Genomic DNA, 27,973 nt, shown 5'->3' with positions numbered 1-27,973 from the left:
CCCAAACGCAAGGTTGGGCAGTGTTCAAGGGTTCGTGTAAGAAAAGGAACATATCTGCAAAACATCATGACCTCTCATGAAAAGAAGGTTTTGCTGAATCCACTTGCAAACATTACAGATGGAGAATGTATGGGACTCGGATATAAAAATTCCATTAATTTCAGGAAAATTGAATGTCTAAACCACTTGTAGAGTTTTGAACGGCTATGTTCAAACATCTGTACCAAAGAAAGAGGTGAGGAGACTGGAGTTAATTTTTGACACAAACTATATTTTATTATTTGAAATGCCAGGAAAATTCATTCTCATTACATGTGGGAACTTCTGCTGGGTGGTAGCTTTGGCCCTGTACATTCACCCTGGACCTCCTCCTTTTTCTCTATGACCCTCCATATATGCTTGTGCCACTTGGGATATCATACGTCCCTCCGGATGGCCATGGCAAGGAGCACACCGTTGTGGGTACAGGCTTGTAACCCTTTTGACTTCTGGATGGGCTTAATGAGCAACCTACGCTCCTCATTTTGGGAGCATGGACAGCCTTTACCACCTGCTACCCAGGGGATGTCGGTGGAGACACTCAACGTACCCAGGACATCCTTCTCCAGAACAGGAGACAAGGTCTCCTCTCATAGCTGGTATTTCTTCAGCAGCTCGCTTTGCCACTGCCGCTTCTTGTTGGGAAAGGCAACAGGGATCTTGATCTTACGGAATTCCTCGATGCATTTCCCCAGCTCAGACTCCAGCGCCCGTCTCTCCTCGCTCACCGCTGCTGCAGCCACAGGACTGACCTCCACCCCGTTCTCCTTCACTGCTGTGTGGTCGCTGTTTCTCCTCTGCCCCATCTGCTTCACCTCCTCCAGCTTCTTCATGGACTTGGAGAAGTCCAGGGTGTTGGGGCGGGCTGGGCACTCCTCAGGGGCTTCTGGCCATGGCAAGGAGTCGGTGGGGCTGGGGTCCCTCACCTCTGACTGGGGGTCTTTGCCTAGGGGAGTCTCATCTGTGGCAGGAGTCAGGTTGGGCTCGTTGTAGCTGCTCATGCCGGAGGTTGCAAAGTCATCCCCACTGCTGGGGTCAGCTGGGTCCTGCCTCGTCTCATGGCTCTGCTCCGGCTCCTCTGGGTTGCCGTGGGCTGGGGAAGGAAAGCAGAGAGCTGCGTGAGGAGTAGGAGCTTGCACAGCCCCTGGTGACAGGCTGCATCTCAAGCCAGGCTGGGGTGCAGCCACGCTGGGGGGCAGGTAACTCGTCTCCGTTGGGCACAGGGCACGTACAACTGGGTCCCTGTGGGGTGGCCAGCTGGGCAAGCAAAGCCCAGCCACCACTCTGGTGAACCCTTCCCCAGGCCCTGGGGCCAGCCCCAGGTGGGCTTGTGGGGTCCTGCAAAGGTTATGGGCTTCCTGCGGTCTGTGGTTTTGTCTGCAGTGGTGCTGAGGGATGCTCAGCATGGGAGTGGTCCAAACCAGAAACCTGAGATGCAAGGGGACCTGAAATGGAAGAAGAAACCACACAGCCTCCCGCAAGTCCTCGGGCAGGGCTTGCACATGCTTTTGTTTGTTAACAACAGTGGAAAACAAGCAGTGACTCTGCATGGGAAACAGCCTCTGTGTTTCAATTACCAGCTGCCAGGGAAAAGCAGGGAGAAAAGTTAATGGGAGCAGCTAAAAAGGCATTTAGCAGAGGTGCCCCAGTTCCCCTCCCCAGGTCTGCAAAGAGCAGCAAATGCATTTAAAGCCGAACCTTGGGGAGTGTTCACTAATGCCCGTGCCTTGCATGGGTGAAAAGGCGAGAGGGGTCTTGACCCAGCCCAGCAGACCCTTCCCGCACATCCCTCCTGACTGCTGGTGGCAGCCAAGCCATGCCATCACCTCTGGTGCTGTCCCACCAACAGTGGCTACCACACTGCTCTCATCACCCGAGGGATGCGGAGGAAGCTGAAGATGGGCTCGTGGGGCTCTGGAATTACCGTGGGATGTGACAGGCTCAGTGGTGGGACAGCCGAGGTGTCCACAGTGGGCTGAGACCACCTGGTGGGTTCAGGTCTGTGCCTGCCTAGGGCCAGACCCTGCACATCTGGCAGAGTCGTTCTCAAAATGTTGTTTAGCAGAGATTTGTTTTGAAAGTTGTTTTGTATTGGTTTTCTTTTTCCTTCCCCCTTAAAGTTCTTGTTTTTCTAAATATCTTTGGTAGAAACATGGGCCTTCCTGCTCTTTGGAGGCTTTGGGACAAGGGGCTGTTTCTTGTCATTGTTTTCATTTGCACGGCTGCTTTTTTTGGCCAGTGACTTTCTTCCCCTCACAATAACAAGAATTGTTTTTCCGAGCAGCAGTATCAACCTGGCAGCGGTATTCATTGCTTCCTCTCAAAGCACTCAAAAAAGCTCCGCTTTAAAAAAACCCTGTGTGCAGCTTTAACCTGAGTAGTGCCTCCCATCTGCTGCTCTCCAGGTTGCCACTCGTAGTACCCCCCGCCTGCCTTTCGGTTTCCAGCCCTCCTATTTCCACTGGCGCAGTGCTGGGGCTGAACAGTCACCCTTGCATTGCAAACACTCTGGTCGTCACAGCAAAAGTGGATTGTGAAAAAAATGTTCTGTGGGGTTTCATAGGAAGCGATTACCACCGGGGTGTGAATTATCCTCAACCTTTTCCCCTCCTCACGTTGCAGTTTTCCATACAGGACTATACAAGGGAGCGCACAGGACTCGGCAGTTACTGTCGGTAGCTAACGTTGCATATAGGCAGTCGATGAGCATCACCCAGTAATGAATCTGCCCAACGATGAATGGCAATTAGTGCTGCAACATCTGCCCTGACCAGATGTGCTCCAATCTTTGCTATGAACACGTGAAAGCAATCAAAAGGGAGTTTGAGTCCTGATCAAAAGTGTAGATCTAGTATAGGAAAAGCAGCGGAGTCTGGGAGAGGCTGTCCTGGTGCCACCCTCCCCCTGGCTTCTCCCAGGGGAGTTTTCCCTGTCCCTTTTCTCTCAGGTTTGTTCCTCTCCTTTCTTTATCCCTTAAGGCACTTTTGACTATCGAGCTGCTGGATGCCCTCAGTGATGGCTCCACGAGCAGGTCTCCGTGTGGGAGGTCTGCCCGGGGGAGCTGAGGTAGGGAGGAACCCAGAGCAGCTGAGGTTGGCTTCAAGGTGAACCCACCAAATCCTGCTGGAAAGCCACTGTCCCATTTCTCCGAAGAGCTCTGAAAACAAAGATTTTTCTCTAAAATATCTAAATTCCTGACCTGCTGGGATTTTTTTTAAGTACATCTGCTAGCAGAGATACAAGGCAGGTTATAAAGTATTTCTATTTTAAATTCCTCATCCTATACTTTGCCCCCCTCCATGGAAGCAGAAAATGTCAAGGTGGATTTTCTTCTTCCTTGAAAACTTTTTGTAAGGACAGAGTTTGGTTTTTTCCCCTCTTCCTTCCTGTTCTTTCTTTCTTTCTCTCTCTCTTTTTTTTTTTTTTTCATTTTCTTGAACAGCTCCAGCACTGAAGTTACTAGAGGTGGAAAGCGTAAATGTCATCCATCACTGGGCAGAAATCTTGAAGGGTAGATTTTCTTTGCCAGATCTCTCCAGGAAGTTACAAGGATGCATCTTTGCCCCAAATTCTTTGACTGATGGAATGAAGTCTCTAAAGTTCTTATACTGCTTTAAGCATCTTATCTGCGAGCCTCACAACTGCATTTGTGCAATGGGGAGCTGAAGCGTGGGGAACATAAGCTGATGAACCCGAATTCATACACGGAGTCTATGGCTTAGCTGGAGACTGAATTAAAATCTCGTCAATTCTTCTCTAGCATCTTAGCTCCCAGACCATCCAGTGACTGTAGCTGCCTTGGTATAGCGTTTTTTTTCTAAAGCTTTCAAAACATTTTACATCACATTACTCCCAATTGAGGCACAGAAAAGTGAAATAACTTGTTTAAGGTCACCAGGCTGAGAACAAAACCAAGTCTCCTGAGTACGGCTTCTGCACGCTCACCATACCATACCATACCATACCATACCATACCATACCATACCATACCATACCATACCATACCATACCATACCATACCATACCATACCATACCATACCATACCATACCATACCATACCATACCATACCATACCATACCATACCATACCATACCATACCATACCATACCATACCATACCATACCATACCATACCATACCATACTGCTTTCCTTTGTGTGGTCTGGCAAGGCTACTAGCTGCAGCCTCCACACTGTTGCAACCTCTCCGCTCTTGCTACATTCCCATTGCACCTGGGTCTGCCCGAGACACACAGTGGGCTGCCGAGCCTGGGGAGAGCAGCACAAGGGTGTAGACCCACACTGAAAGATCCCGTACTAGAATACAGGTTTGCTAAAGCGTTATTTCTTTGCTTTGAAACTGCTGAGGAGGTGGTCTTCAGGCCTTTCCTGTGCTTCTCCAGTGCACAGCTTTGTCCATATCTTTTGCAGGTACCAGCAGTATAATTATGCTAATTTAGGTATGATGAGGTAGTTTAGACTATCTGTAGGTAGCCAAGGGACTTTGCGCAAAGGAACAAGTGAGTCTTAATGACTTGTCTTTGGAAATAGTCATTAATTGCCCATAACAACTTACTTACCTTTGTTCTGTCTCACTCACCAAGGGCATGTTATCCAGCCTGTTCTGGCTGGTTCTCAGACTCACATCTGATCTTGCACTCACTGCAAAATGAAGACCGCAGCAGGTTTTTATTTTCTCCCCATCACAGAACCACAGAATCTCTCAGGTTGGAAGGGAACCCATCAGGATCATCAAGTCCAGCTCCCTGCTCCTTGCAGGACCACTTAACACTAAACCATATGACTATGATTTAATAAGTCCAGATGCTCCTTGAACTCTGATAGGCTTGGAGCTATGACCACTTCCCCAGGGCGCCTGGACCAGCAACCGACCACCATATGGTGCTGAAACACGTGGTTCCTCTTGGCCAAGCATCCTGGCCAAGCATCACAGCCCAGGAGTTCACCTGCATGGGCACATGTGTTTCCAAGCAGCAAAGGACTGGAGGGGAGCCAAAAGCAATGCGGATTTGCAGAAGTCTTCTGAGGAAAGTCAGCTCCATGTTGGAATTTGCAGGCTCCAACAACAGGCAGATGTCAAGGGGTGGATGTTCATCTTGGCCACTCTTGTACACTGGCCACCAGTAGGTATCCCATGACTGGTACAAGACACTTAGGTCTTGAAGTCTGTGCTTAACCCTGTCCATGAAACCAGAGTTTTTCTGTCCCCAGCTGAAAGGCTGGGGTGTGCTGTTAGGATGAGGGTGTGCTTTGTTCCATGTGTTAGTGATTTCAAGAGTGTGGGGATCACTTTGGCTGTCTGACCTGAACCAAACCTGACACCAAATGCCCTGGACTCTGAGGCCGTCCAGGTCTTCCAGGGTATTTCCTTGTCATTGATGTTCTTGATATCTTTGGACAAATAACTTCATTTTTCCTCAGGCTAAGCTTCCCTCACATTTGTGTGTCTTGACATTGAGAGCCTGGCAATATGGGGATACAGCTCCTGGGATGATTCTAGATACCTCACAGCTCTTCTTCTGACTGCACCTCACAGCTACTGAACTGGGAAAAGAGATCTGCTATGCAGACCAAGTTTTTCACCACTTTTTACTTTTCTTAGACTTCGCTGCCTATGTGATGCTTCCGTCTGCTTTAGAGCATCAATTAGAGTGCAGAAGTGACACTTCCGACGCAGCCCCATGGTGCTGGTAGAAGCCCTGCTGAGTGCAATTATCAGGCTCCTGCACACGGTGAGCTCGTGCTTTGCAGGGGGAAGCACACACTGTCCCAACCCCTTGCTGCTTTTTTGGATAGCATTCTATTTTTCCAGAGTGTTTGACGAGATGAGCTCATGATGTGCCAGGAGCCTGGGGCTCAGGCTCACACTCTTGGGTTTGCTTCTCTGTCTCCGTGCTTCCAGCTGAAGGGGGTTGCCGTAAGGTCCTGATGTACACAGCTGAAGAGGAGGTTCATTCCTGGGGTGCCTCCCCAGCCAAACAGGGGATCTTCAGCTCAGACTGCGTTGGACTCAATGGTTGCTTTTCCTTTTCCATCATTTCCTGCAGAGACCCAAATTTCCCCAAAACAGAAAAGGAGATTCTTCTTTTTTGTCCCATACAAAAGTATTCTCTGAGCAAATACCAGGCAGCCAAGCAGAGCTGGGCATCAGAGGGAAAGCCCCACCAGGGGTAGAAGCAGAGCTCTGTGCATCTCAGACTATTTCTATTCCATGGCTTTACTTCAACAGCTCCTTTCCTTCTGGTTTTTAAATGAAAAAATGCTGCAACACATTGCTTGGGGTCAAACAGGAACATCTCAGTTCCTTCACAATCTTATTAAACTCCTTTCCAGCCTCTTAAACTTAGGGGGTTGTGGCACAAAGATGGGTGAAAATTCCAAAACAAGAGCTGGAAGAGCATGTTTAGTTTGTGCATGTGTGTGTGGCTGGAGAAGGGGGACAGGAGCCTGAACAGTTCACTGCAATCAAAGTTTTGCTTGCCCTAAAAGTGCATTCAGAATACAGATTTGCTTTTCATCCAAAACTCTTACTTGAGATCCTGATAGTGACGGGGAGCGTAGACTGTGTCCAGAAAGCAGGGGGTGATGGAAACAGTTGCAGGTTTTATATGTATATAGAAAGAGCAACTTCCCCCAGAAAGTGCCAGCCTGTGTCTGCCCCGAGTTAAGCGATCACCGGTGGTGGCCAGCACAGGCTGGATGTTCACCAGGATGCACAGGGGGTATCCAGAGCTTACCTATGCCCGACGCAATGCAGATGCTTCTGTGCAAGCTCCTAGACCCCATCAATCTCAGGTCCTGCCTCTACCTGAATTGTTCATTAAAAAGTCAAGCTGAGCCCAGAAAGCTGGGGTTTGCTCTCCTGGTTGGCTCTAATCTCCCTTATTTTGTCAAAGAAGGACAAGACTCAGCATAAATAAGTGTCTTTGACCCTATCTGCCAGCAGCAGTAGCCTATGCGTTCCCAAGAGCCTCGGTTGCACCAGTTGTGCCAGCAAATGTTGTTGCTAAATCTGCAGCATCGGTGACTGTTGTGAATGGATTAACTGCTATGGCAACCCCAGCAGGACCCGGGGGTGCCAGGACCAGGACGGACAAACAGCCTTTGGCTTTAAACTTCCCTGTTAAAACCCAAGGTCCCTTCGTTGCTCTGCAGAGTAATATATATAAATTTATCAGCACAGGAGCTGCTTTTGCTTTGCATATTCTAAAAATGTCTGTTTAATGGCTTTAATCTGGCTGGCAGATAGTGCTGGGAGCTTCATGTGCAGTTGTGCCAATGCCCTTTGCTCTCAGGCTGGTACCCGGGCCCTGCCACGCAGCCCTGGGAATGCCCGTTAGTGCTGAGCTGGCTCTCCACAGAGCCCTGGATCCCTTTGCAGAAGGTACCAAGCTCAGCAGGACACACCAGCTAGGCTGGTTATCTGAGAAGTGCAGGTGGAGAGAGTGGCTTGAGCCCAAAACTCCTTGCATGGGTGGCAGAAAACCTAGCTTGATTCTCCCCGCTATTTTAATAATCAATTCCTGCTGTTACAAATCCTCAGCAAGAACCAGGAGAAAAAACCAGCAAGGGGCACCTCTTGAAAGACCCAATCTTGCAGCCTTGAACAAATAATCCAGATTTTTCTCCATCATTCAGGTTGTCCTTTGCTGTCAGGAGGAGACAAGGTGGGTTCGGGAATCAGGGATTTCAGTTTTTTTTCCTGAGGGCTGATCGAAGCATGAGCTACTGTCCTTGGAGTGAAGGTCCAGCTCCCAAAGGCAGAGGAAAGCTGGTCAGCAGTATCTGCTGGCGTTGGTACCCTGTGTCCATGGATGCTCAATGCCCTGCAGTACCCCTTGGTGGGCAGTAGCTTTGTTTCCCCATTCCTCCCAGGCCCTCTGTGGTAAAGACGTTAAGAACAGTTTGGGAAGTGTGTAAATGATGGACATGTGCTCACAAACATCACCCTTTTCACCTCCTGTGGGTATGACGGTCACAACTTCACCTCTAATACAGATGTTTAGCTTGCAGGATCGTGGTACATGTACAGGCAACGTGGCTGCAGGAAAAAAATACCCTCAAGAGCGTTCATCTAAATACAATAAGTATTGGCTGGGCGCTTGTGAATATACACACACACGGCAGGAATGGGTGCGATGTGGAAATGCCTCCATCCTGCAAGCCTGTGCACTGGAAAAATGCAGCAGCCTGGTGGAATGGGCATATGAACGCTGTGTAATTCAGACCTTATTTGCATTTAAATCAGCAAGTCTGTCATGAAGAACCTATGGATATCTAACTCAAAGCACCTTTTGTTCTATGTGACTTCTGTCAGTACCCAGGGTCTGTCTGGAGATGGAAGAAGCACCATAAAGGGTGCGTTTCTGCTGCTAAAGCCCCCGCCGTGATCTAAATCAGCGCTCACCATTCTCTAAGCCCCTCAGTGAATGCTGACACGATATCCATCAGTGGGCTAATTGCTCTTCTGAGTTCATGCCATGATGGTTTTAATCTCAACTTTCTGCTTATTTCCTCTGCTCCCTGGAGCTGGCAGAAGCTGACACGGCACAAGCGGAGCTGTGCGAGGGCTGTAGCCTGCCTGCTGAGGAAGGAGAGAACTGTGCCTGCGTGGCGTCTGGGGCTCTGACTGTGTGCTCTTTGCCTTAACCACACAGTTTATTGCTGCAATTCAAATCCGTGCCTGTGAAACTATTTATGTTTCCCAAACATATCTTTTTTGTTGTTGTTTTGGAAGGGTACGAGCTCTGCTGCCAGTTTTAGACTGTTTCCTGCTCAGTGTGGATCTGTGCAGTCCCAATATTACTTCCCCCTTATTCATTAGCAGTGGATATTTGCCCAAGGGATAATGCCACTGGTTAATGTAGCATCTGCGCTAATTTGCTTCAGTTCTGGCACTCCTGCGGAAGGTGGGAGAAGCAGCAGCAAATCCCCCCCTCCAAGGGTCTCCCAACTCTCGCTGCCTTCTCTGGCATGGCTAGGCAGAAATTTTGCTTCCCCCTGGTGCTGGGGTGTCCCAGGTCCTTGCAAAGTCCTTTCTGAGAATAACATATGCATGCAATCTGCTGGAGGAGTGGCTGTGAAGTATCTGTGACATGCCTCCCAAAGTATGGCCAGCTGAGGGGTGATGAATACATACATGATGGACAGCAGCTTTCTTGGACCAAGACTTTGCATGATTGCTTCATTTGGACAGGCTTTTTGAGTGCAATGACTCTAGCTTTATGGCAGGGATGGGAATTACAGCACGTTTCATTTTGGCAAAGCAGAATGGTTTCAGACACAAGAGGTCAAATTCCGGTGACGGTGCAGAGCCAGGCCCTCAGATGTTGTAAGCTGCTGCAACTGAGGCCAATGGAGCCATGCTGATTTACATCAGCAAAACATCTGTCCCAGGGTAGACATTTCAATACCACGTGAAGGAAAAGCAGCTTTCACTAGGCACTTCTTGTCAAGCCAATCAGTATGGGTAAGACCTGCCTATTTCTTGGCAGGAATTAATCATCAATACTGTGTATGGCCAAGCCTTGCCATGAGGAGCTGCTCAGCTAAGAGGAGCAGCTTGAGGAGCTGCTCAGCTAAGAGGAGCAGCTCCTGGTCAGCCTGAGCTGGGTCCGCAGCTTGGAGTCCACAGGAGACAACAGCAGCTGGGGAGCAGCCACCCCTGTGCTGAGTCCTTCAAGCTGGAAGAGGCCAAGAGGTCTTTCCAAGGGCATGAGCTGGTGTTGGGAATGCCTACCTGGAGCAAATCATCGCTAAAACCCAAATGGGTGTCCCAGTGGGAGTTATCACATCGGTTATTACCACTCTGTTTGGTGCCCTTAAAGAATTGCCGGGTTTCTTAAACAGCTGAAATATTTCTTAACCTTACTCTAACAACCATAAAGGTATTTCAGCATATACTTAAAAGAATCATGGAATCGTTTAGGTTGGAAAAGGCCTTTAAGATCATCAACTCCAACCATTAAACCAGCACTGTCAAGTCCATCACTAAATCGTGTCCCCAAGCACCACAGCTACGTGTTTTTTAAATGCTTCCAGGGATGGTGATTCCACTGCCTCCCTGGGCAGCCTGTCCCAGTGGTTGACTACCCTTTTGGTGAAGAAATTTTTCCTAATATCCAATCTAAACCTCCCCGGTCGCAACTTGAGGCTGTTTGCTCCTGACAATCATTGGCAGACTTTGAGGGTATGCACCCTTCTCAAGCCACCCATTTCTGTCCAGGATGAATTTGTCCCCAGCCACAGAAGATCGTCACTGGACATGTCCCTGAGGTGGGATGACAGTTTTCTGCCTGCATCCACAGCTTTGAAAAGGTTATAGAGGAAATAAATTGTGCAAATGAAAAAATGAAGCACAGAAATTGTTTGGCATTGATATTTGGGGGAGAAGAGGGATTCTTGGGCTCTCCTAGTCATTGGCTGTAAGGTCATGGAAGGACATTAAGTCTTACATGGTTAGAAGCCCCAGAAATTAATGACTACCCGTTGAGTTTCTGCTTCACTGGGTTCCCTCTACATGAGCAAATGAAAGACAGGTGAATCCAGCAAAGCAGCAGGTCCCCACACCGGGATTTGCATCTTCATGTCTTTTGTTGGGAAATTCCAGCAAACAGGTGTTTGTACTTTCTCCCGTGTCAGGAAACAGCAAAGGTTGTCTTGTGGTTTCTCAGGAGGAGGTCAAGGCTGATCCTGTTTTTGGGAAGGGATGAACGCTTGCAACCCAGGAGATGTGATTCAACCTTTTCACCTGCTCTCTGCTATGGCATGCACACTGGGAAACTGATTTCTGGAAGCAGCTCAGCATGGGAAATCTGTTGAGTGCGGGAGAGCCTATAGTGCCCTGGTGTTGACTTACGATTCACTTAAATATACAGCAAGTCCGCACCAGTACAGGTACATCTGGTGAGAGTGGTGACTTGGAGGATCCACCTTGCCCAGAATCGATGCTCATGAGCAGAGACCTCGCACTGCCTGGAAGTCTGCCAGAAGACGCCCTGTCACCCTCCTGTGATAAAGCTGAGCAGTAGGGTCGTGGGAGCTAAACTAGAGCACCCCAGGTTGCACAGCAGGCTATGAAGAAAACCGTGAAGCTTGCATACAGGAAGCCTCAAGCCCACATCCCATCTTCCCACCTGATGGAATGAGGTTATAATAGCAGTCCAGACCCAGTCACAGTTCCTCCAGAAGAGACAGCCCTTACCGTGCCATCTGCCTCTCACCGGCCAGTTCTCCAGTCTGGGGTGTCCTCCCCGAACTGAGTGCAAGCCAATGAGCCTTTAACTCCAAGCCTGGGCCAAGCTTGGCATAGGTGTAACTAGAATCAGGAGTAAATCGTTAGGGATGAAGGAATGGGATACAGCAGGAAGAGGGAGAGACTATGACACGGGGCTGGCAGGAACACATGTCCCTGTCGAGCGCCTGCTGCTAAGGGCAGGTCCCTCGAGCTGAGCAGAGCAGGGCTCTGCAGGCTGTGACTGCAGGCACCCCGGCACAGCACACTGGCATGTTTCTCACCTGGAAGTACTTCTGCTGTGTCTGTCTTGAGTTCCAGGATGGGTTCAGAAGAAGACATGTGCTTTTTGGGGCTGTACTCTGTTTCTGAAGGCTCGGGAATAGGCAGGCTAAGCCAGGAGCTACCTAAAAAAGTCAAGACCGAAAGAAGAAAATCTTAGATGGCAAGCGATGCTCAGGGAGTGTGACAAGGGACCAGGGTGGCGTGCAGTGCCCACACTAGACATCTGGTTGCCCACAGAGTCTAAAGCACCTCCCGAGGCAGCGCACTGGGTATCTAGAGCAGGGAGTGATCTGGACAGCATCTGCTGTGATCCTCCCCTGTGCCTCTCCCAGTCCCCTTCTTAGGGTGGTATTTCAGCTATGGGAAGTGCCTGCAACCACCTCCCACAGCCTCCCACTGTGCATTGCTATTCTTCCTCCTTCTTTGAAGCTCTTCTTCTGCCTCTTTCCTAAACCTTTACACCACTGGATTTCAAGACATTGCTTCATTACCACTGAATTTGCAAACAGTGAGGAAATACCAAAGTGTTTATCCTAAACTAAGATTAGTGCTCCAGTTCTTCCATCTTTGTCTTTCCTGATGTTTCTGTGCAGATACTTAAATTTCCCGTATAGCACACATACAGCTTTGGTTCTAATTGTAGTTCCTACCCCACCCATAAAAGGGATTTTCCTCTCCATGGCAGCCTCAGAGCTGGATCATCCCACTGGCATGCAGCACAATAAATCCAGGCTTCTTTGTTTCTACTTGCTCTGCCCACAACAGTGGCTGCTGCCTCTGCAAGACATGCTTGTGTGGGGCAGTTCTGCTAGAAATCCCCCCAAATCATTTGGGATTGGCATCTCTGGGCTGCTCACATGTCCAGAGGCTGCTGTGTGCACTGCGGGAGTGAAGTCAGAGTGGGACACACATATGTGCATACGTACACACATACACAGCCCAGCGCGTGGCCCTCCACACCCTCTCATCATTGTAGGTCTCCTTTTTACTCTACAAACACACATAGCATGCTGGAAAAATAGGCTGTGTCTGGCAGGAGAAGTTTCAAGGGTGCTAGCGTGTCTGCCTGCACCCCACGTCCCGCAGTGGCGCAGGGCAGAGGCACGTGCCTTGTAAGCACATTCATGTCCCCACTTTCCCCCCTGGCTCCCGTGCATCCGCACGCTGTATGCTGACACCGTGTGACACACAGGCACACTCTTGCTTTGATCTAAATATTTCAGTGCTAAATACCCCACTGAAGTACTTGTACACTGCTGCGGGTCCAGCACAGGGCACAACACAGCCGTGACCCAGCCAGGTCCCTGCGATACAGCCACTGTGTCCACTGATCTCACTGATGCTCTTCTGAACTCCGTTTTCACACACTTGAAGCTGCTGCTCATCTTCGGGGCAGGTATCTCCACTCTACCACACCCACAAGCTAAGAATCACTGTCCAACAGCTAATGAGCAGCTGTAGACCAGAACATAGGCTCTCCACGCATCGGAGATGGAGACACCATGTGCCACACTGGCTCTGCCTTTCCAAAAGCTGGACCACTGCTTGCCCAACTGACACGGCAGCTAAGTGGAGCTTTCTCAGTGCAGCCACCTCTGCTCTTGCGGAGGGATAAGCAGCATTTGGCCAAAGTGCCCCTGATTTGGCACGCAATGAAGATGTGCTCTGCCTCGCCATGGGAAGCAAGGGGTGGAACTGCGTGCCCCAACCTCTGCAAGACCAAGAGCTGAGCAGCTTTCTATGGCTTGTCGTTGTCAGAAACCAGGACAAAAAACTCTGACAGACAACCTGGTCATGCCTGACCTCCACGATCCAGCACTCATGGACCAGAATAAGATGCTCTATCCAGGAGAGGGCAGCAGAATCCCAGCATGCTCCATGCCTATTGCCACCATCATCAGCTGTGGTTTCCAAGAGTCAATTTCTTACTCTGTCCTAAGATGTAAACACATCTTTCTACTTCCCTTGACAACAACCTTCATCCAGAGACTCTGTCAAAGTCTTTGTGGTCACTGTATGTCAGTGCATCTATAAAAGTTTCTAGATAATCATAGAATCATTTAGGTTGGAAAAGACCTTTAGGATCACGTCCCAGAGTAGCTGGTTTTGTACTCAGTTAAGCAGAGGGACTGTCTGCAGTCCCAAATTAAAATCTAGAGGAGGAAGGCTGAGTCAAATTCAGTGCCATGGGGCCCTAGCAAACCCTTTTGGGAGCTGCGTGGGATGAGCAGGGCAGAGCTCAGCCACCCAACAGTCACCGTGAGCAATGTCCTTTCTGGCAGACCTGACCCCTCTCTCCTGCGGTTGTAGATGCCCCTGATCACAGGACACAGGGAAGAGCAGCCAACCCCTCCGCATGGGACAAGAGAACATGGGGTTGAGTTGAGGTCCTGGCATGCAAGTGGAGGAGGAAAGAGTTTTCAGTGGCATGAGAACTGCAACACTGAGGCTCCATCACTAAATTTTCATGGCTGAGGTTCCCCAGGCACCTTCCAAACACCTGCCCAGCATCCAGCAGACCTTCAGCAGGGGCCAGACCACTGGGTTTCTTCTTCCACATGCTGTCATGCAGCAGATGAGAGTGGCTGTGCAAGCCAGTGCTTATTAAAGATTTAAAAGGCAAGCTGTCAGCACTGCTGCTAAAGATGGGCTTTTCCTCATATAGCTCTATCCCTCTCTAATACTAATAGGATTGGAAGGAGGGACATGGCAGCGTACCGACCAGCTGAGGGTGAATGTTTTTTCCTTGCACAGGCTTTGCACACCTTGAGGGATCTTTCCACCAATTTGCTTATCTTCCAGCACCCTCCTGGGTTTTCTGGGATTTTGGGTTAATCCCTCATACTCTGCAAAGGGAGGTGGTGCAGCCTGGGAGCAGAGGCACAGAGGAGAAACTGCTCTCTCCTGGCTGTCCCTCCTCCTGACACCTCTGCCAAGCGAACACAAGATGCCCTCCCGCCTCCCCCGCAAGCTGGCAGAGGGGTCTGTGTTCTCCGTGTCCGTCACCGGAACAACTGCATTAATCCCCATTTTGTTTAAAATTACAGCTGGGCAATGGCTGGAGTTTCCATTTTTGCAAGGACTTTTTGGGATCGGAAGCCTGGATTTGGACCAGGCTGGAACAAACACAAAGAGTTTCATCCTTCTCTGCAAAGGAAGATGCTAAAATCAAAACCCATTCCAGCATCATTTCTCGAGCTATTAAACTTTCTTTTTTAGTGATAGATCCTATAAACATTTTTTCAAAAGGCATTTTGACACGATGCAAACTGCCTGAATGTGTGATTTCCTTCTAAAATGGAGCAAAACTAGACCAATTTCAGGATAAAGTTAAAGTTAAATCTATGGCGATAGAGGTCAGTTTCATCCCAGTTTTTCTTTCCCACTCCACTTAGTATATCACTCTCTCACTCTCCCCTTTGGTTAAATTAATTAAGTTTGTGAATCACTGAGATTAACTGATACTGAAGGACACAGTATAAATAGTTTTGCTTAATTGCCTGTAGCCAAAGGTGGGGCAGCAAACTTCACCTCTTCTTCACAGATAGGGTTGGGGTTTCTTCTGCAGGGAGTCAGCAGGGAGGATAACTGGCAACCCCCTGCCCCGTGCCCCTGGAATCAGCCTCCATGTCTGTCAGGGGATTCCCCCGGTCTCTGCATCCTCCTCCTGACCTGCAGGATTTCTCCCACAGCCACAGTCGCTCTGTGCCCTGCACACCCCTGGACCTGCCACAGCTTCCCAGCAAGAGCTACCGAGAGCACCCACGGTACCAGCTCGGCGGGGTCAAACTCCCCCCTGCACTGGCCTGGATGAGGCGTTACTGCCGAGAGAGCTGCCCAATTTGCAGTATCCAGGATTTCACCCACTGATGGGGGAGACAACCAAATGCCCATGGTCACATAGGGATGCAGAAACAGAGTCAGGAATGAGCTCAGATCTCATGATAGAAAAAAACTCCAACCTCATAATGACACCACACAATACAGTGTAGTGTCTTGGGAGTTTCTGTGCTGCAGAGCTCTCCAGGCGTATGAGGGATTGCATGTGTTCATAGCAATGACTTCAACACCATTAGCTCATCTTGCTCTTTAATCAGTGCCATATGTGCAACGTATAGGCAGGCTGTGTATCACATCCAGTTTATGGCTGGATTGGAAGTGACGGCCTTGAAACCATAAAATGGTAGTTAAAGTCATCATAATCCTTTTGCTGTCTTTTACCTTCTAAACTCAGGACACGCAATTGGCTGGTGCTCTTGGTCTTAGTCCTGGGTTAAATGTGTCTTTGGTGATGGGCACAGCGACAGAGGAGAGGAGAGGAGAGGAGAGGAGAGGAGAGGAGAGGAGAGGAGAGGAGAGGAGAGGAGAGGAGAGGAGAGGAGAGGAGAGGAGAGGAGAGGAGAGGAGAGGAGGGGAGAGGAGAGGAGAGGAGAGGAGAGGAGAGGAGAGGAGAGGAGAGGAGAGGAGAGGAGAGGAGAGGAGAGGAGAGGAGAGGAGAGGAGAGGAGAGAGGAGAGGGGATGGGGAGGCAAGCCAGGAAACGAATGCTCCGTTGGAGTCAGCCAGAGCAGGGCTTGAGGAAATCCAGATCTTGGCTTGTCCATCTGGCAGGACTGAATCACGAGAAGGCAGTTATTAAAGAGATACAGGTTTTTGTTGGTCCCCTGCCAGTCTCGTTCAACAAGGAGGCAAATGAGCAAATAAAACAGAAGCCCCCCTGGTTTCACTGACACCGTGTGGCAGGTGAAGCCACCTCTGCCTGCCGGTGCCAGAAGCCTGGGGTCTGTCCAGCCCACAGTGAGAGGGTCAATGCTTCCCCCACCTCACAAGCATGGAAACACAGGTCAGGAGGCATAAAGACTTGTCCAGGGTTGAGATGGAAGCCCCTCGCCTGAGCTAAAACTTTATATCCTATCCTTCTGGGGCTGTACACACCCCTTCTCTGAGCTGTTTTCCCTCATCAAGGCACAGCTTCAGCCATAGTATTTGAAAAGTCCATTTCAGCAATAAGGAGATGGCAGAAAGGACAGCGTTGTCTTGGCTCAACATTTCCACCTAGCCAATTTCCTTGCTCTCTCCAGGGAACACCATCCAGATGGTCTAACCTTTCTGTTTTCTGCTAAAACTCAGCTATACTGTGCCATTTTGAATGGAAAACAGCTCCCCAGTCAAGTGCTTCTTGTTCTTTGGGCTCACCAGTTTACAAAAAACCCAACCAATTCCTGCCCACCACCCCCATGTGCAAAGAGGAAGGTTCCTTCAAGAGCATCAAGGCAGCACTTGTATGGGAGTCAATGAGGAAAGGTGAGGAACGTGTTCCCCATGTCACAGCTTCCAGGAGGACTGTACATATGAACATGCTGTTCCCAATGATCGTTCCTTGGCAGTGTCTGCTGCACAGAACAGCCTCCAGCTGTCTGTCTTTAGACAGGAACCTGCATTTCTCTGAATTTTCCAGGAGTCACTTTCAGAAAGCGGCCCTATCGGCAGTTTCCAAGTGGATGTAACTGCCCTCACTTCCTATCCAGATGTTTTTGCCAAGCAGAAAATCCACAAACTAATGGCCTCATGGGGAGATCCCAGGCAGGGCTGGGAGATTTCTGAGTTTGGTGGCCAAATTGGAAGTGTCAGCCACAGGAAGGCAAGAGGGAAAGGTGGGGATCATTGCAACTCTTAATATACTGGGGGGAAGAGCAAACTGGAATCCTTTCTTCATGTTAAACCAATTTTTTTCCTCAACACCAAAGGGAAGAGTTGCATTCTGCATTTGGTTAAGAAAAGCAAAGGGCTTAAATTCCCCAAAGCAAGGCGGCTGCCCAGGAAAGGCACTGCCTGTCTGCACGGAGCAGGCGATGTCCTGTACATGTAGCATGGATCCACATTTCCTTCATCCAAGCAGAGTCTTAGCTTCTGGGTGAGAAGAAAGGGGAAATGGCCTCTCCTCTTTCTCCTCCTTCCAGAAATTCTTGTCCTATTTTGCAGAAACTCTGCCCAGTTTGACCCAGATCTGTGAGAACTTTGGGGTCAGGCAACACAGCAACGTGCTGCAGTGTGCTCTGTGTTTCGGTGCCCCTGGTGAGCATCTTCCTCTTGGAGACTCACACCAGACTTCATGGCTTTCCCTTCTCTTTTGGTGTCAGTTTGGGGAGCTAAGGTCTGCTCCTAAGGTCTGCAGCTGCATCAATTACACCAGCTGAAGCCTGTCCCAGTACAAAGAGATGCTCTAGGTAGACCCCTGGGTCCAGCTGAGCACCCCATCCTCATGCCAGGGGTCCAGCCCAGACGTGTGAACAGATACTCCTTCTCCAGCCAGAGTAGACAGAAGAAGCATCATTTCTTTCCAGCAGTGAGCTGTAGAGAGATGAAGCAATTTGCAGAGAACTAACCCGCTTCACCCCCCAAAAAGAGACAAAGCCTACAGACTGCAAAGTCTCCCTCCCACTTCAATTTTCTCCGACTCTTTGTGCCTTTTCCTACTTGAAGAGAGTTCAAGGCCAGTATATCACTCATTGGAAAACGTACCAGAGTCTAATCCAGCCCTCGGAAGCCTCCCTTCCGTGTTACAGCTGCAGTTTTCCCCTTTCCATTTCCTTTTTGGAGCATTAAGTCCTTTGGGCAATGACTATTTGTGGTTCTGGACTACAGCCTTTCCCAAAAGTTGAGGAATGTGCAGAATAAAACCTCCCTGTGCAGCTCTGGGAGCCAAGCACGAGCTGAGCAGTGCAGGGGAGCTGTGCTTTTGAGTGAGGTACAGCCTCATGCAGACCGCCCTGTGGGCCAGCACCCCCACGCGTGCAGATGCTTACTGGAACGTCTGATTCACCGTCCCCGCTCCAACGTCCAAGGTTTGTATGAGCGGAGCTGCCTCTCCTCCGAGCCTCCTCCGGCTCTCCTCACCTTTTCAAGAGACTAAACCCCAGGGTCTGGGAAGATATCGAAATCCCTGCTGAAAGGTGTTGGCTCAGCTCCACTTCTGGTCTCAAACCCAGTTTGGCCCACAAACCCAACAGCTTGGGTGATATCCTATGGGTTAGCGAAGGGACTGAAGCCACCGAGGAGGTTTTCCTGGCCAGGGAGACCAAGCACTGGGCCACCTGGGAATCATAAGCAGCACAAAGGCACTACTGAATCTCAAATCCTCTAGACACCTCCTTGCCCAGAGACACCTGAACCCCCATCTACACCAGCACCCTCACCTGCTCCCAGGCTTGCCCTAGGACATCCCTGGTGGTGATTTACCTGGAAGGCTGCAGTGCCTGGACAGCTGCCGGGAGACATGGCCTTGCACAACAGGACCTAGAAACAAAGGAGAAGGTGTGAGTCTGGCTCTCCACTCCATGTGATAGCTTTCTGGTAACCTCTCTTCACATGAGCACACCCATTTGGGAGGGATTGAAGGAAAGAAAAAGAGTGCTGTGGTCCTATACTGTGAAAAAATTATTTTCAGGGAATTCCCCTGGGATGTGCACCATGAACCTGGCCAGGTTTTACAGTGCATGGCACATGGTCTTCTTTCAAAATGTGTCTGGTAGGTACCCTGCTGCACTCCTCTGGAGCATCTAATGCCTTTTTGAGGCACAGAGTAAGCTGACACCCTCTTTAATCCAGGAACAACTTCACCAGCTCAAACCCATCTCGGTGCATCAGCTAAACAGATGCCCTTGCACTAGCAGAAACCAGCAGTTTTCTGAAGGGAACATTTATTGTCAAAGATGCCCTGTAGGCCAACCAATGGGCTAGGACATCCCTTCCCCTGAGATGAGGAAGATTTTGGAGCAGGTCAGCCTCTTGGGTTAGGAGGTCTTCCTTGGGACTCTTGGTGGGGTCACAAGCCTGGGCATCACAACCACCACATCTCTATTCATGCTTTTCCCACGTGGAGGAGCGAAGGAGCTGCCCTCCTGCTCCCTGGAGGCCTGGAGGATAGCCCCTGCTTTTCATCCCTGGAAGCCTGAGCTGTAGAAAGGTACAAACAGCCCATTTTCTGCTTGCAGGGGAGGAGGGGGAGGTCTGGAGGTCAGCCCCAAATGGTTTATTCATTCATTTGGTTTCGTCATGGAAGAACGGTGGGCTGAAACAAGACATCTCTCCTCCTCTGGCTGTAGCCACTTGCTACTGAAAAGAAATCTTCCCTAGAAACTCATTAATACAGTGTGGAGAGGCAGGTTAAAATTAAACTTAATCCTGAAATATTGTTTGAAAAGGTGAAATTAGAATATTTTGCTTAAAAGCTGCAGAAGGAAACACATTTTTCACATGCCAAAAAAGGGTTTTTCAGCACTATTTCCTGTACTTTTTGATGAATTTGCAGCTAGTTTTAATTAACCCCAAACCTGCATTTTTCAGCTAATAAATGGTTCACCTGAGCCTGTTTGCAATGATCCATTTAGGAATTGTAACTGCTTCTGTACGTAGCAAGCAAATTGAAATAATAATTAAAGACAGAATTAAAAGCCGCCTGTGTGCTTCTAATACACGGGGAAAAAAAAAATCTGTTCGTCTTATGTTAAGTCAACAAACTAGTGGATAATGGAGAACAGTTAATACATTTTCCTGAGGGCTTTTTGATAAAGGCCATCAAAGAGGCTTTTAAGGAAACTCAATAGCCAAAGGGGGATTGTCTAACTTCCACAGTGTATTAAAAGCTTATTAAGACAGAGAAAAGAAGAAATGGAATCAAGAGTTCATTCTCAACATATAAATAATATAATAATAGGGCATCCCTGAGAGTCCATCTTAGGATGAAAGTCTTTTATGAACGATGCAAGGGGAAAAGGGCGAACAGTCAAGTGGAAAAATTTTGCAGGGAAGAGAAAATAGTATCAGCTGGCCAAGGCTGGTGTAAGCTCAAGGGGACTTCGTGGAGGTAAGCTAATGAAGAGCCTGCCAGCAGGTTAAACGAAATGGCAAGCGGTGAAAAGAAGGGCACATTAGAAAAAGTCACTTGAACTTTTCATACACCTTCATGGGTTTTAAATCAGCCTCAGTGATTCAGGAGAGAGGAAAAAAAAGGATAAGACCCCAGTGTACTGATGAGCAGATGAGGAAATGCTGGCTCAGCAGGCAGGGGCGGCACAGACAGTAGGCTGCACTGGGGAAGCGGGATAAGAAACCACATAAAATACAAAAAGTACCTTTAGGGAATAGAGTAGCGCTCTAAGTTTAGTCCTGGCCACTTCTCCTTAGGACAGACAGTCAAGATTAAAGCCTGCCCAAAGCCGTTCAGTAAAATTGCAAAAGGCATAAAGGGAGTTTTACAACGAAGAGAGTGAGATCAGGGTAGTGAAAGCTAGAGAGGACAGAAATATGGAGAAAGCTGATGGGAGCACCAGCATCATCATAAAAAGACATGTTTTTTCAGAGAAGCTCCTTTTAAGGAAGTCAGCCTTCCAAAATTATTCGAGATAAGATTGAACATGATAGGAGACAGAAACCAGGATGCTGCGGGGCACTGGGCATCGCCCACAGGCTGGGGTTAAGGAGGGATTCTCCTGCAGCAGGGCTAATGCAAACCAGAGCAGGGGTTTCTTCCAGCTTGGCCTGAAATCTCTCAGCCAGGCACCATCCAAGGCAGGACACGGAGCTGGACACGCGCTCTGCCTGCTCCTGCCTGATAAATCCTCCCCTCCTGATCTTGTTTTCTAATGTAATAGCGTGCATTTTCAGTCTGCACATGTATAATTTCTAGATGGGCCAGGGCACTTAATACCCGTTGGTTTATTCATTAATAGAAAGCTTTTCAGTTTTCCTTTAACATCATTCAGGTCTGATATGATTACAGAACATGTCCAGTGCTGAGCTCATATTTCTGAGAAAGGAGTGATAATTAGATGATGGTCGTGCAGCCTGGAGGGAGATGGGCAGGAGGAGATGCCTGGGGAATAGAAAGGGCAGCTGATGGGTGGAAAGGCTCTTGTGCCAGTGGCTGAACCCTGTGGTCCAGCCTCTCTGGGTCCAGCCTCTCTGGCCCCTGCCCATCCTCAGAGGCTCACCTCAGAGTGCAACGTGTCTTTAGCAGAAGCAGGGGCAAGGCCAGGATGTTTTTTACCCCTGTTGTTTGTGGAAGAATTAATCAGAAAATTGCAGCCCACCAGGCTTTAAGGTTGGAGCTAAATCCCTTCAAATCGGTGTCACTGAGCTCCCATCCACTGATTATTTAAATAATGGCTTGATTTTTATTTTATTTGATTCTGGTCTTCAGAAGAAAAAAAAAAAAGAAAAAAAAAAAGAAACCTGGATTTTGTTTCAGATCAGATGTAAAATGGCATGACACATAAACCAGCTTTGCTGGATTACATCTCCTTGCCAGCTATGCAGGTAGGTGAGGGCGGGCACTGCCCTGCATGCAGGGAAAAGCCAGCCTGGTAAACACTGGGAATGTGGGATCACCAGGAGGAAAGGCAAGGGAGGAAGCCAAGCCTGTTGCTCTCCCTTCCCTGTTAAAATTTACATCAAGGCTGATTTCAGTCTTGTTGTGGCAGGTGAAGAGCAAAAAGATACTGCTGGCCACAAAGAGGTACTTTCAGATGGTCTGGGTTTGGTGGCCTCAGGCGAGCCATAGCTTCTCCTCCGAAAAAGGGGTCTAGGCAGAGAAAAGCGACAATATTTCGTGAAGACATGAAGGAGAAAGCGGTTGGCTCAGCAGCAGGACTCCTCCTTCACTGCCCTTCCCCACCGCATCCCATGGGCAGAAAGGGCTGCGCTGCAGCAGGGCGGTGGGGGGGTTGCAGAAGATCTGAGTGGAGGGGACACCACCACTGTCACATGCCATTCAACACTTGCAGACCAGGCCGAGGGGCTCAGGGGCTGGGCCAGCACAGTCTGGGGGGGCTCCTTGAAGAGCTCGTGAGCAGAGGCAACCCTATAAGCTACTGAGTGGCATGAGTTCACCAACAGGCACAAGAGCCTTATTTGGCTGCTTTCAGTTGCCTGCTGGAGTCCTCCACCCCCTGTTTATTACACGGCAAGATGGTTACATGTAGGTGCTGTTCATTTCCTGCAGGAAGCCAAAAGAGATGCCGGTTCAGATAGGGCTGTGGGCAGAGGTGTGGGCTAATGAGAGGACCTCCTAGGCAGCAGCAGCAGGGGGTGTGCAGGTAGGTGCTAGCAGAGAGGAGGAAGAGAAGGTAATGTAAAACAGTAAGATCAGAGATAAGGCTGAGAAGGAAAGGAGAGAGCAGCATCCTCTCCGCTGTCACACTTGCAGGGCACTGGGGTGGTCCGACCCAGCAGTGCGGCAGGTGCAGACAAAGAGCATCCCTGTGTGCACTCGTCAGTGCTGGCTCTGGAAAGCATTCGCATTTAAACTGCCGGACCTATGGCTTCTCATCTGTCAGGGTTTGCACATGGCAGGATATTTATTCCAGGCCACGGCTAGATTCAGTGGCAATCCTTGTTAAAATATCAGGGATGCTTCTTGCCTTGGGACACAGAGATGTGGCCCCTAGTTTTATGGTCAATAATTTCAGAGGTCTGAATGGGTGTGGATGGATGTATTAATCCTCCCTTTCTCAGCTCATAGATGCAAGATTCTAGGGGATCGTCTCTGATGGATGTTTGTTTAACCTTAAATCTTCCAGGAAGTAGACACCAGTCCTCCCTCAGAGACTCGCCTCACTGGTGCTGCATGTTACTAGTGTAGCTGATGGAAAGCTTTTAGGAACATCCAGCCCAAACCTTCGCTGCAGTGAATTAAGTGTTTTTATTCTCATCCTTTCTCCACTGACCTTACAGTACAATTGATTACCATCCATTTTATAATTAAACTTTGCCTGATGATGGACTGTTTTCACATCTTTTATTTTCCAGACTAAACAAACACCACTTCTTTAACATTTCCTAATAAGCTATGGTTACTGAACCTCATCTTACTATTCATGCTTCTCCTCTGGACTTCCTCCAGTTCATCAACATCTTTCGTAACCCGCTGTCCCAAAGCAGGCAGGGCGTTCCAGTCCCAGCGTCAGGCTGAGGGGAACAGCACAGCCCAGGTCTCTCACTGTTCAGGCTCCTGCAAACACATCACTGCCAGACACACATCTTTTTGCAAAAGCCCCCACCCTTCTGAACTCACGCCTTTAAGCAAGCCCTCCCCGCTCACAGCCACCCCGTGTTTCACACGGGTGCTGCCTCTTCCATCAGCAGAGCTGATAATGAAGATATTGACTGCAGCCATTCTGCAGAGACCCCTGCAGTGCCCGCGTGCTGTGTGTTCCTGCTCCAGTAGTGAACTGGTGATAACCGCTCCAAGAGCAATTTAAGAGCTGGCTGTGCATTTGCTTTCCGCTGAATTCATCTAAGCCATGTTTCTCCATGTACTGCTGCAAAATCTTGCTTAGGAGATCAGTGTCTTGTTCGTGCCCCACTGCAAGAACTTCTTGCAGAGAAGTGGTGAAAAGTGAGAGCTCAGGGAATATTTGTGTGAATAAGGCTGCGGAGCTGAGGTCACGCTCCTGGGCTCCTGTTCTCATGTTATCAGTTTGGGGTTTTATCCAGCTATGTGCTCCCAAGTTCAGTAGGTTCTCAGCTTGATGCCAGGATGCCTCGGCTGAAATGCCACCTGTGGGGCTGAAAACAATGAGTTTCCAGCTGACACACTTGAGAGGCTGATAACTGTGGTGAGAAGCAGTATGGAGCAGCACAGGAACAAGGCAAAGACTGTACCCTGGGATCAGAGAGAGCACAGCCTGCTCCAGCTCTGGACATGGCTTGCAGTAGCATCCTGGCACAGCCTCAGAGCTTCTGGGAATTAAAAATCACACCCAGTGCCAGGGAGAGGCTGAGGATGCTCTTGCAGTGTGTTGGTCCTACCTGAGTTAAACCAGAGTCCAACAGGTGTCTGGCGAACAGGGAGTGAGGGAGTATTAACAAATATCTTTATTTTGCAGGACATGCGTGTCAACAGTCTCCTGTACCCGCTGCAGCCTGGGGTGGCTGAACAAAGAGCCACTGGCTCTGTTTTTACTGATAAAAACTCCAAACTGGACAGCATGTTATGCACTTAGCTAGTGGCCACAAGTTCTAAAATATCTCTGCCAAATAGTTTTGCGGGCATCTGCGGAGCTCCAAACCCACAGTTTCTAATTTGTACGTGCGGTTCAGGATGGCTCCAGGCTGCAGGGGCAGCAACAGGGAGGGGGCAGCAGTGAATCCTGCCAGATCACCCTGAGGAGCCGCCCCCCCCCCGTGCCATTTTGTGTTTAACGTATAAATTTAGATCTGCTTTGCCTCTTGTTTAATTCAGTTTGGCTGGCAGCAGGCTGGCAGGCTGCCCGGGTGTCATGAACCATGACCGCCACATGATGAGAAACACCTTGGGCAGATGGCAGGTCTGGAGCAGTCATCCTATCCCATCGAATCCCATCGAATCCCATCCCATCCCATCCCATCCCATCGAATCCCATCCCATCCCATCCCATCCCATCCCATCCCATCCTCCTTGTCGATGGGCAGGAAGGAACTGGCGATGCTACAGCTCTGCAAACTTGTTTCCTGCGGCGAGCACTGCAGGCTCCCGAAGGGCAGGCGAGGAAGCTCATGGGCTGGAGACGCAGGGAAACAAGACCCTGCTCCAGGTGGGGTGGATGTCCCGGGGAGACCACCTGCTCCTGTTCCTGCTTGCAACATGGCTGTGTCCCTCTGCTTTCCCCCATCCTGCTGCCTGAGCCCTTGGGCATGTGAGGGGACGCAGGGCACACAGCATGTGGCAGAGGGACGGAATGGGTAGGTGGGCCATTCCCCATGAGATGTGGAGGGAGAACAGGAAACCATCTTCCCCAGGAGAAGAAGGGCTTCTAAGAGGCTCCAGGTCAGGAGAGGCCTGACTCTGAGGGTGCAGGGCTGTGGGCTGCCATGGGTAAGGAAGCTGCTTCACACCCTGCTCTGGGTGCTTGATGCTCCCCCCACAGGGTGCTGACAGCCCCAAGGGGCCAGGGGGACTGACCTTCCCATGTGAGTACCATGGCTGGTGATGGGCACGGAGGAAACCCAGGGTGCTTCTGCTCTCCTCACCACAAAAAGAACTTCGGGAACCCATGAGGATGCATAAGTCACAGATACTCGTGTTTACAAACCAGATCTGAACACCAGTACCCATCACCTCGTGGCGTCCAGCATAGCTTACCGGAGCCCATCGAGGATCCCACCCCTGGGTGCTGCACGGGGCTACGTCAGGTGGACCCAGACCTGCCTGCCCAGACCACAGCTCAAAAGCATCAGTGCCAGCCCCAGCATACAGAGATCAGAGCTGCAAGACCAGTCCTAAATCTAAACCCATTTATTCTGGATTATTTTTTGGTTTTCCTTTGTCCCCTGCTGTGTTTTCAAGGCTTGCTCCCTGGCCAGCAAGGCTTGGATTCGGTCAGAGGCAAGGTCCCTGCACCCTCCGCAGGGGATGGGCCTCACAAACTCATTTCACAAGTGACTCAGCCGCTGACCCGGGGTCCCCAGATTACCAAGGGCTGAGCTAATGCTGAAAGCTCCCAGACAAGCGGCTTTCTCAGGAAGTGCTGTCCTGGAAAACGCAACCCGAGAGAAAATAAACTCCCCTGAGCCACAGAAAAAGACCCAAGCCTGCAATTTCTTCCGTGCTGTCTGGAAAGGGCTGGGGCTGTGTTTTCCAAAAGGTTAAAAACAGGGTAGGAATGTTATTTTAGGGAGCGGCTGAGCCCCTTCAAACCTCCCGACAAATGGACACGTCCCCGAGTCCTGTTTGTGCAGATGCAGTGCTGGGCTGGGCTCCAGGCCACGTCCTCCCCCCGCGGGGATGGCTTTGGGCTTTGGAAAAATTACACGCAGGGGAAGTGGAAAAGGGCTGTTTTGCAGGTGGTGCCGAATTATTCCAGACACGGAGTGCAAACACAATTGCAAATGAATGGAATTGCCTCTTCCCCCCACCCCAAAAGCTGGTCTGTGCCAGTAATTAAGGCTGGGGATTACTGGGGGGGGGGGCAGAACAGGAGGCTGTGGATTTTGGCTGTCTGTGGTGAGGGGATGCTCTGTGGAGGATGGGACCCTCCACCATGGCAGGCACCTCCATGGTGATGGAACTGGGCACTTTTCTGAAGCTCCCCAGAGCTCCAGGGCAACAAGCCTGCACTTTGTCCTTTGCTTGGCTTCCCACAGCTCCCCTTGCTCCCAGCCTCAGTCTTGGTCAGCAGCAACCCTTTCCCCTGCGGCCCATCCCCAGCTGCACCCCAGCGCCCTGGCATTCACCTACTTTTGACAAATTCCCTTTGAAAAAGACACCCTCAGAGGTTGTGGCTGGACGTGCCCCATCAGCCATAGACCTGAGGGTACATCTGGTGGGTGCCAGCCCCAGCTGCCAACAAGGGAGGGAAGTCAAATGTGGAATCTCTCTGGAAATTTACAGTGAGTAATAATAAAACAAAATAAAATAAAATAAAATAAAATAAAATAAAATAAAATAAAATAAAATAAAATAAAATAAAATCAAATCAAATCAAATCAAATCAAATCAAATCAAATCAAATAAAATTAAAATAAAATAAAATAAAATAAAATAAAATAAATAATATTTTTTAAAGCGCCATGTATAGATGTGGTGCTTAGGGACATGGCTTAATGGTAGACTTGACACTCCTGGGTTAACCATTGGACTTGATGATCTTAAAGGTCTTTTCCAACTGAGATGGTTCTGTGGTTCTATGATTCTATAGTTGCTAATGGCTCAGCCTTGTGAGAAACAGCTTTAAAAGTAAATAATTGCCTGCTCCAGGCACCAAGGCAGGATGAGACCTTGCTGTTTGACACAGTCATTCAGCAACTGTATGCATGAAGCATCAGGGCTCTGCTCGCTGCCTTGTCTTGTTCAGCGGCTGACAACCATCGGGTCATTAACTCAAATTAGGACAATCTAGTATTATTACTACACGGGAAACCTTGCACACAGGTTGCTCCAGCAGACTATTATTTTATTGTGTGTAATCAGGCCTTCCGCTAAAGAGCTTGCTCTTTTGGTTTGGTGCCTGGAGTGTGTGTGCGTTTAACGGCCTCTTTCAACACTGGGTCACTTCTCGGTTGTGTCTTTCCTGGCATGGGACTGATGGTAACGGCTTTGTACGGCATAAGGTGAGAGCTGCAGCCTTTCTGGGTAACGTGGTGCTCGTTGGAGAGGTGTCATCATTGCTGAGCACAAGTGGGGAACCTGAGATACATCCCAAAGAGCTTCCCCAACCCCACAGAGGTTCTTGGTCCAGCATGTCAAAGGGGACCCTGACTCCAAGTGGGACTGTCCTCCTGGTTGGCAGGTCCCTCCGGGGTCAGAGGAGGGTTTGTCAATGGTCTGTTACCCATCTGAGATCCCTTCAGTCTCATGTCGCCGATGTGTGACATGCTCATGAAGCTACCTCCTGACCTACCTCCCCAAGTCTGCACT

The 27,973-nt window shown here is 49.6% G+C and overlaps 1 protein-coding gene across 1 annotated transcript; it reads right to left on the bottom strand.

The window, feature by feature from the left end:
* Window positions 1-242: 242 nt before the first annotated feature.
* LOC101922531 (BTB/POZ domain-containing protein KCTD8-like) lies at window positions 243-18,931 on the bottom strand. The gene is made up of 3 exons (XM_027783581.2): window positions 18,817-18,931; window positions 11,578-11,700; window positions 243-1,132 (listed from the first exon to the last, which is right to left on the bottom strand). Exons 1-3 carry the CDS (start codon window positions 18,914-18,916, stop codon window positions 630-632), a joined length of 726 nt encoding a protein of 241 aa, XP_027639382.2. The 5' UTR covers window positions 18,917-18,931; the 3' UTR covers window positions 243-629.
* Window positions 18,932-27,973: the final 9,042 nt, after the last annotated feature.

This window comes from Falco peregrinus, chromosome 13, assembly GCF_023634155.1.
Source record: "Falco peregrinus isolate bFalPer1 chromosome 13, bFalPer1.pri, whole genome shotgun sequence".
Lineage (NCBI taxonomy): Eukaryota > Metazoa > Chordata > Aves > Falconiformes > Falconidae > Falco > Falco peregrinus.
Note: the sequence above shows the minus strand (reverse complement) of the source record. Positions and strands in the feature narration are given on the sequence as shown.

Bases quoted from the DNA above. Each gene is read 5' to 3' on its own strand.
- LOC101922531 (XM_027783581.2), bottom strand. From the start codon at position 18,916: ATGGAGTGGAGAGCCAGACTCACACCTTCTCCTTTGTTTCTAGGTCCT. The intron at 11,701-18,816 runs GTAAATCACCAC...TGACTTTTTTAG, and splicing joins CAGGCACTGCAGCCTTCCAG to GTAGCTCCTGGCTTAGCCTG. The intron at 1,133-11,577 runs GTGAGAAACATG...TTCCTTCCCCAG, and splicing joins CACAGCAGAAGTACTTCCAG to CCCACGGCAACCCAGAGGAG.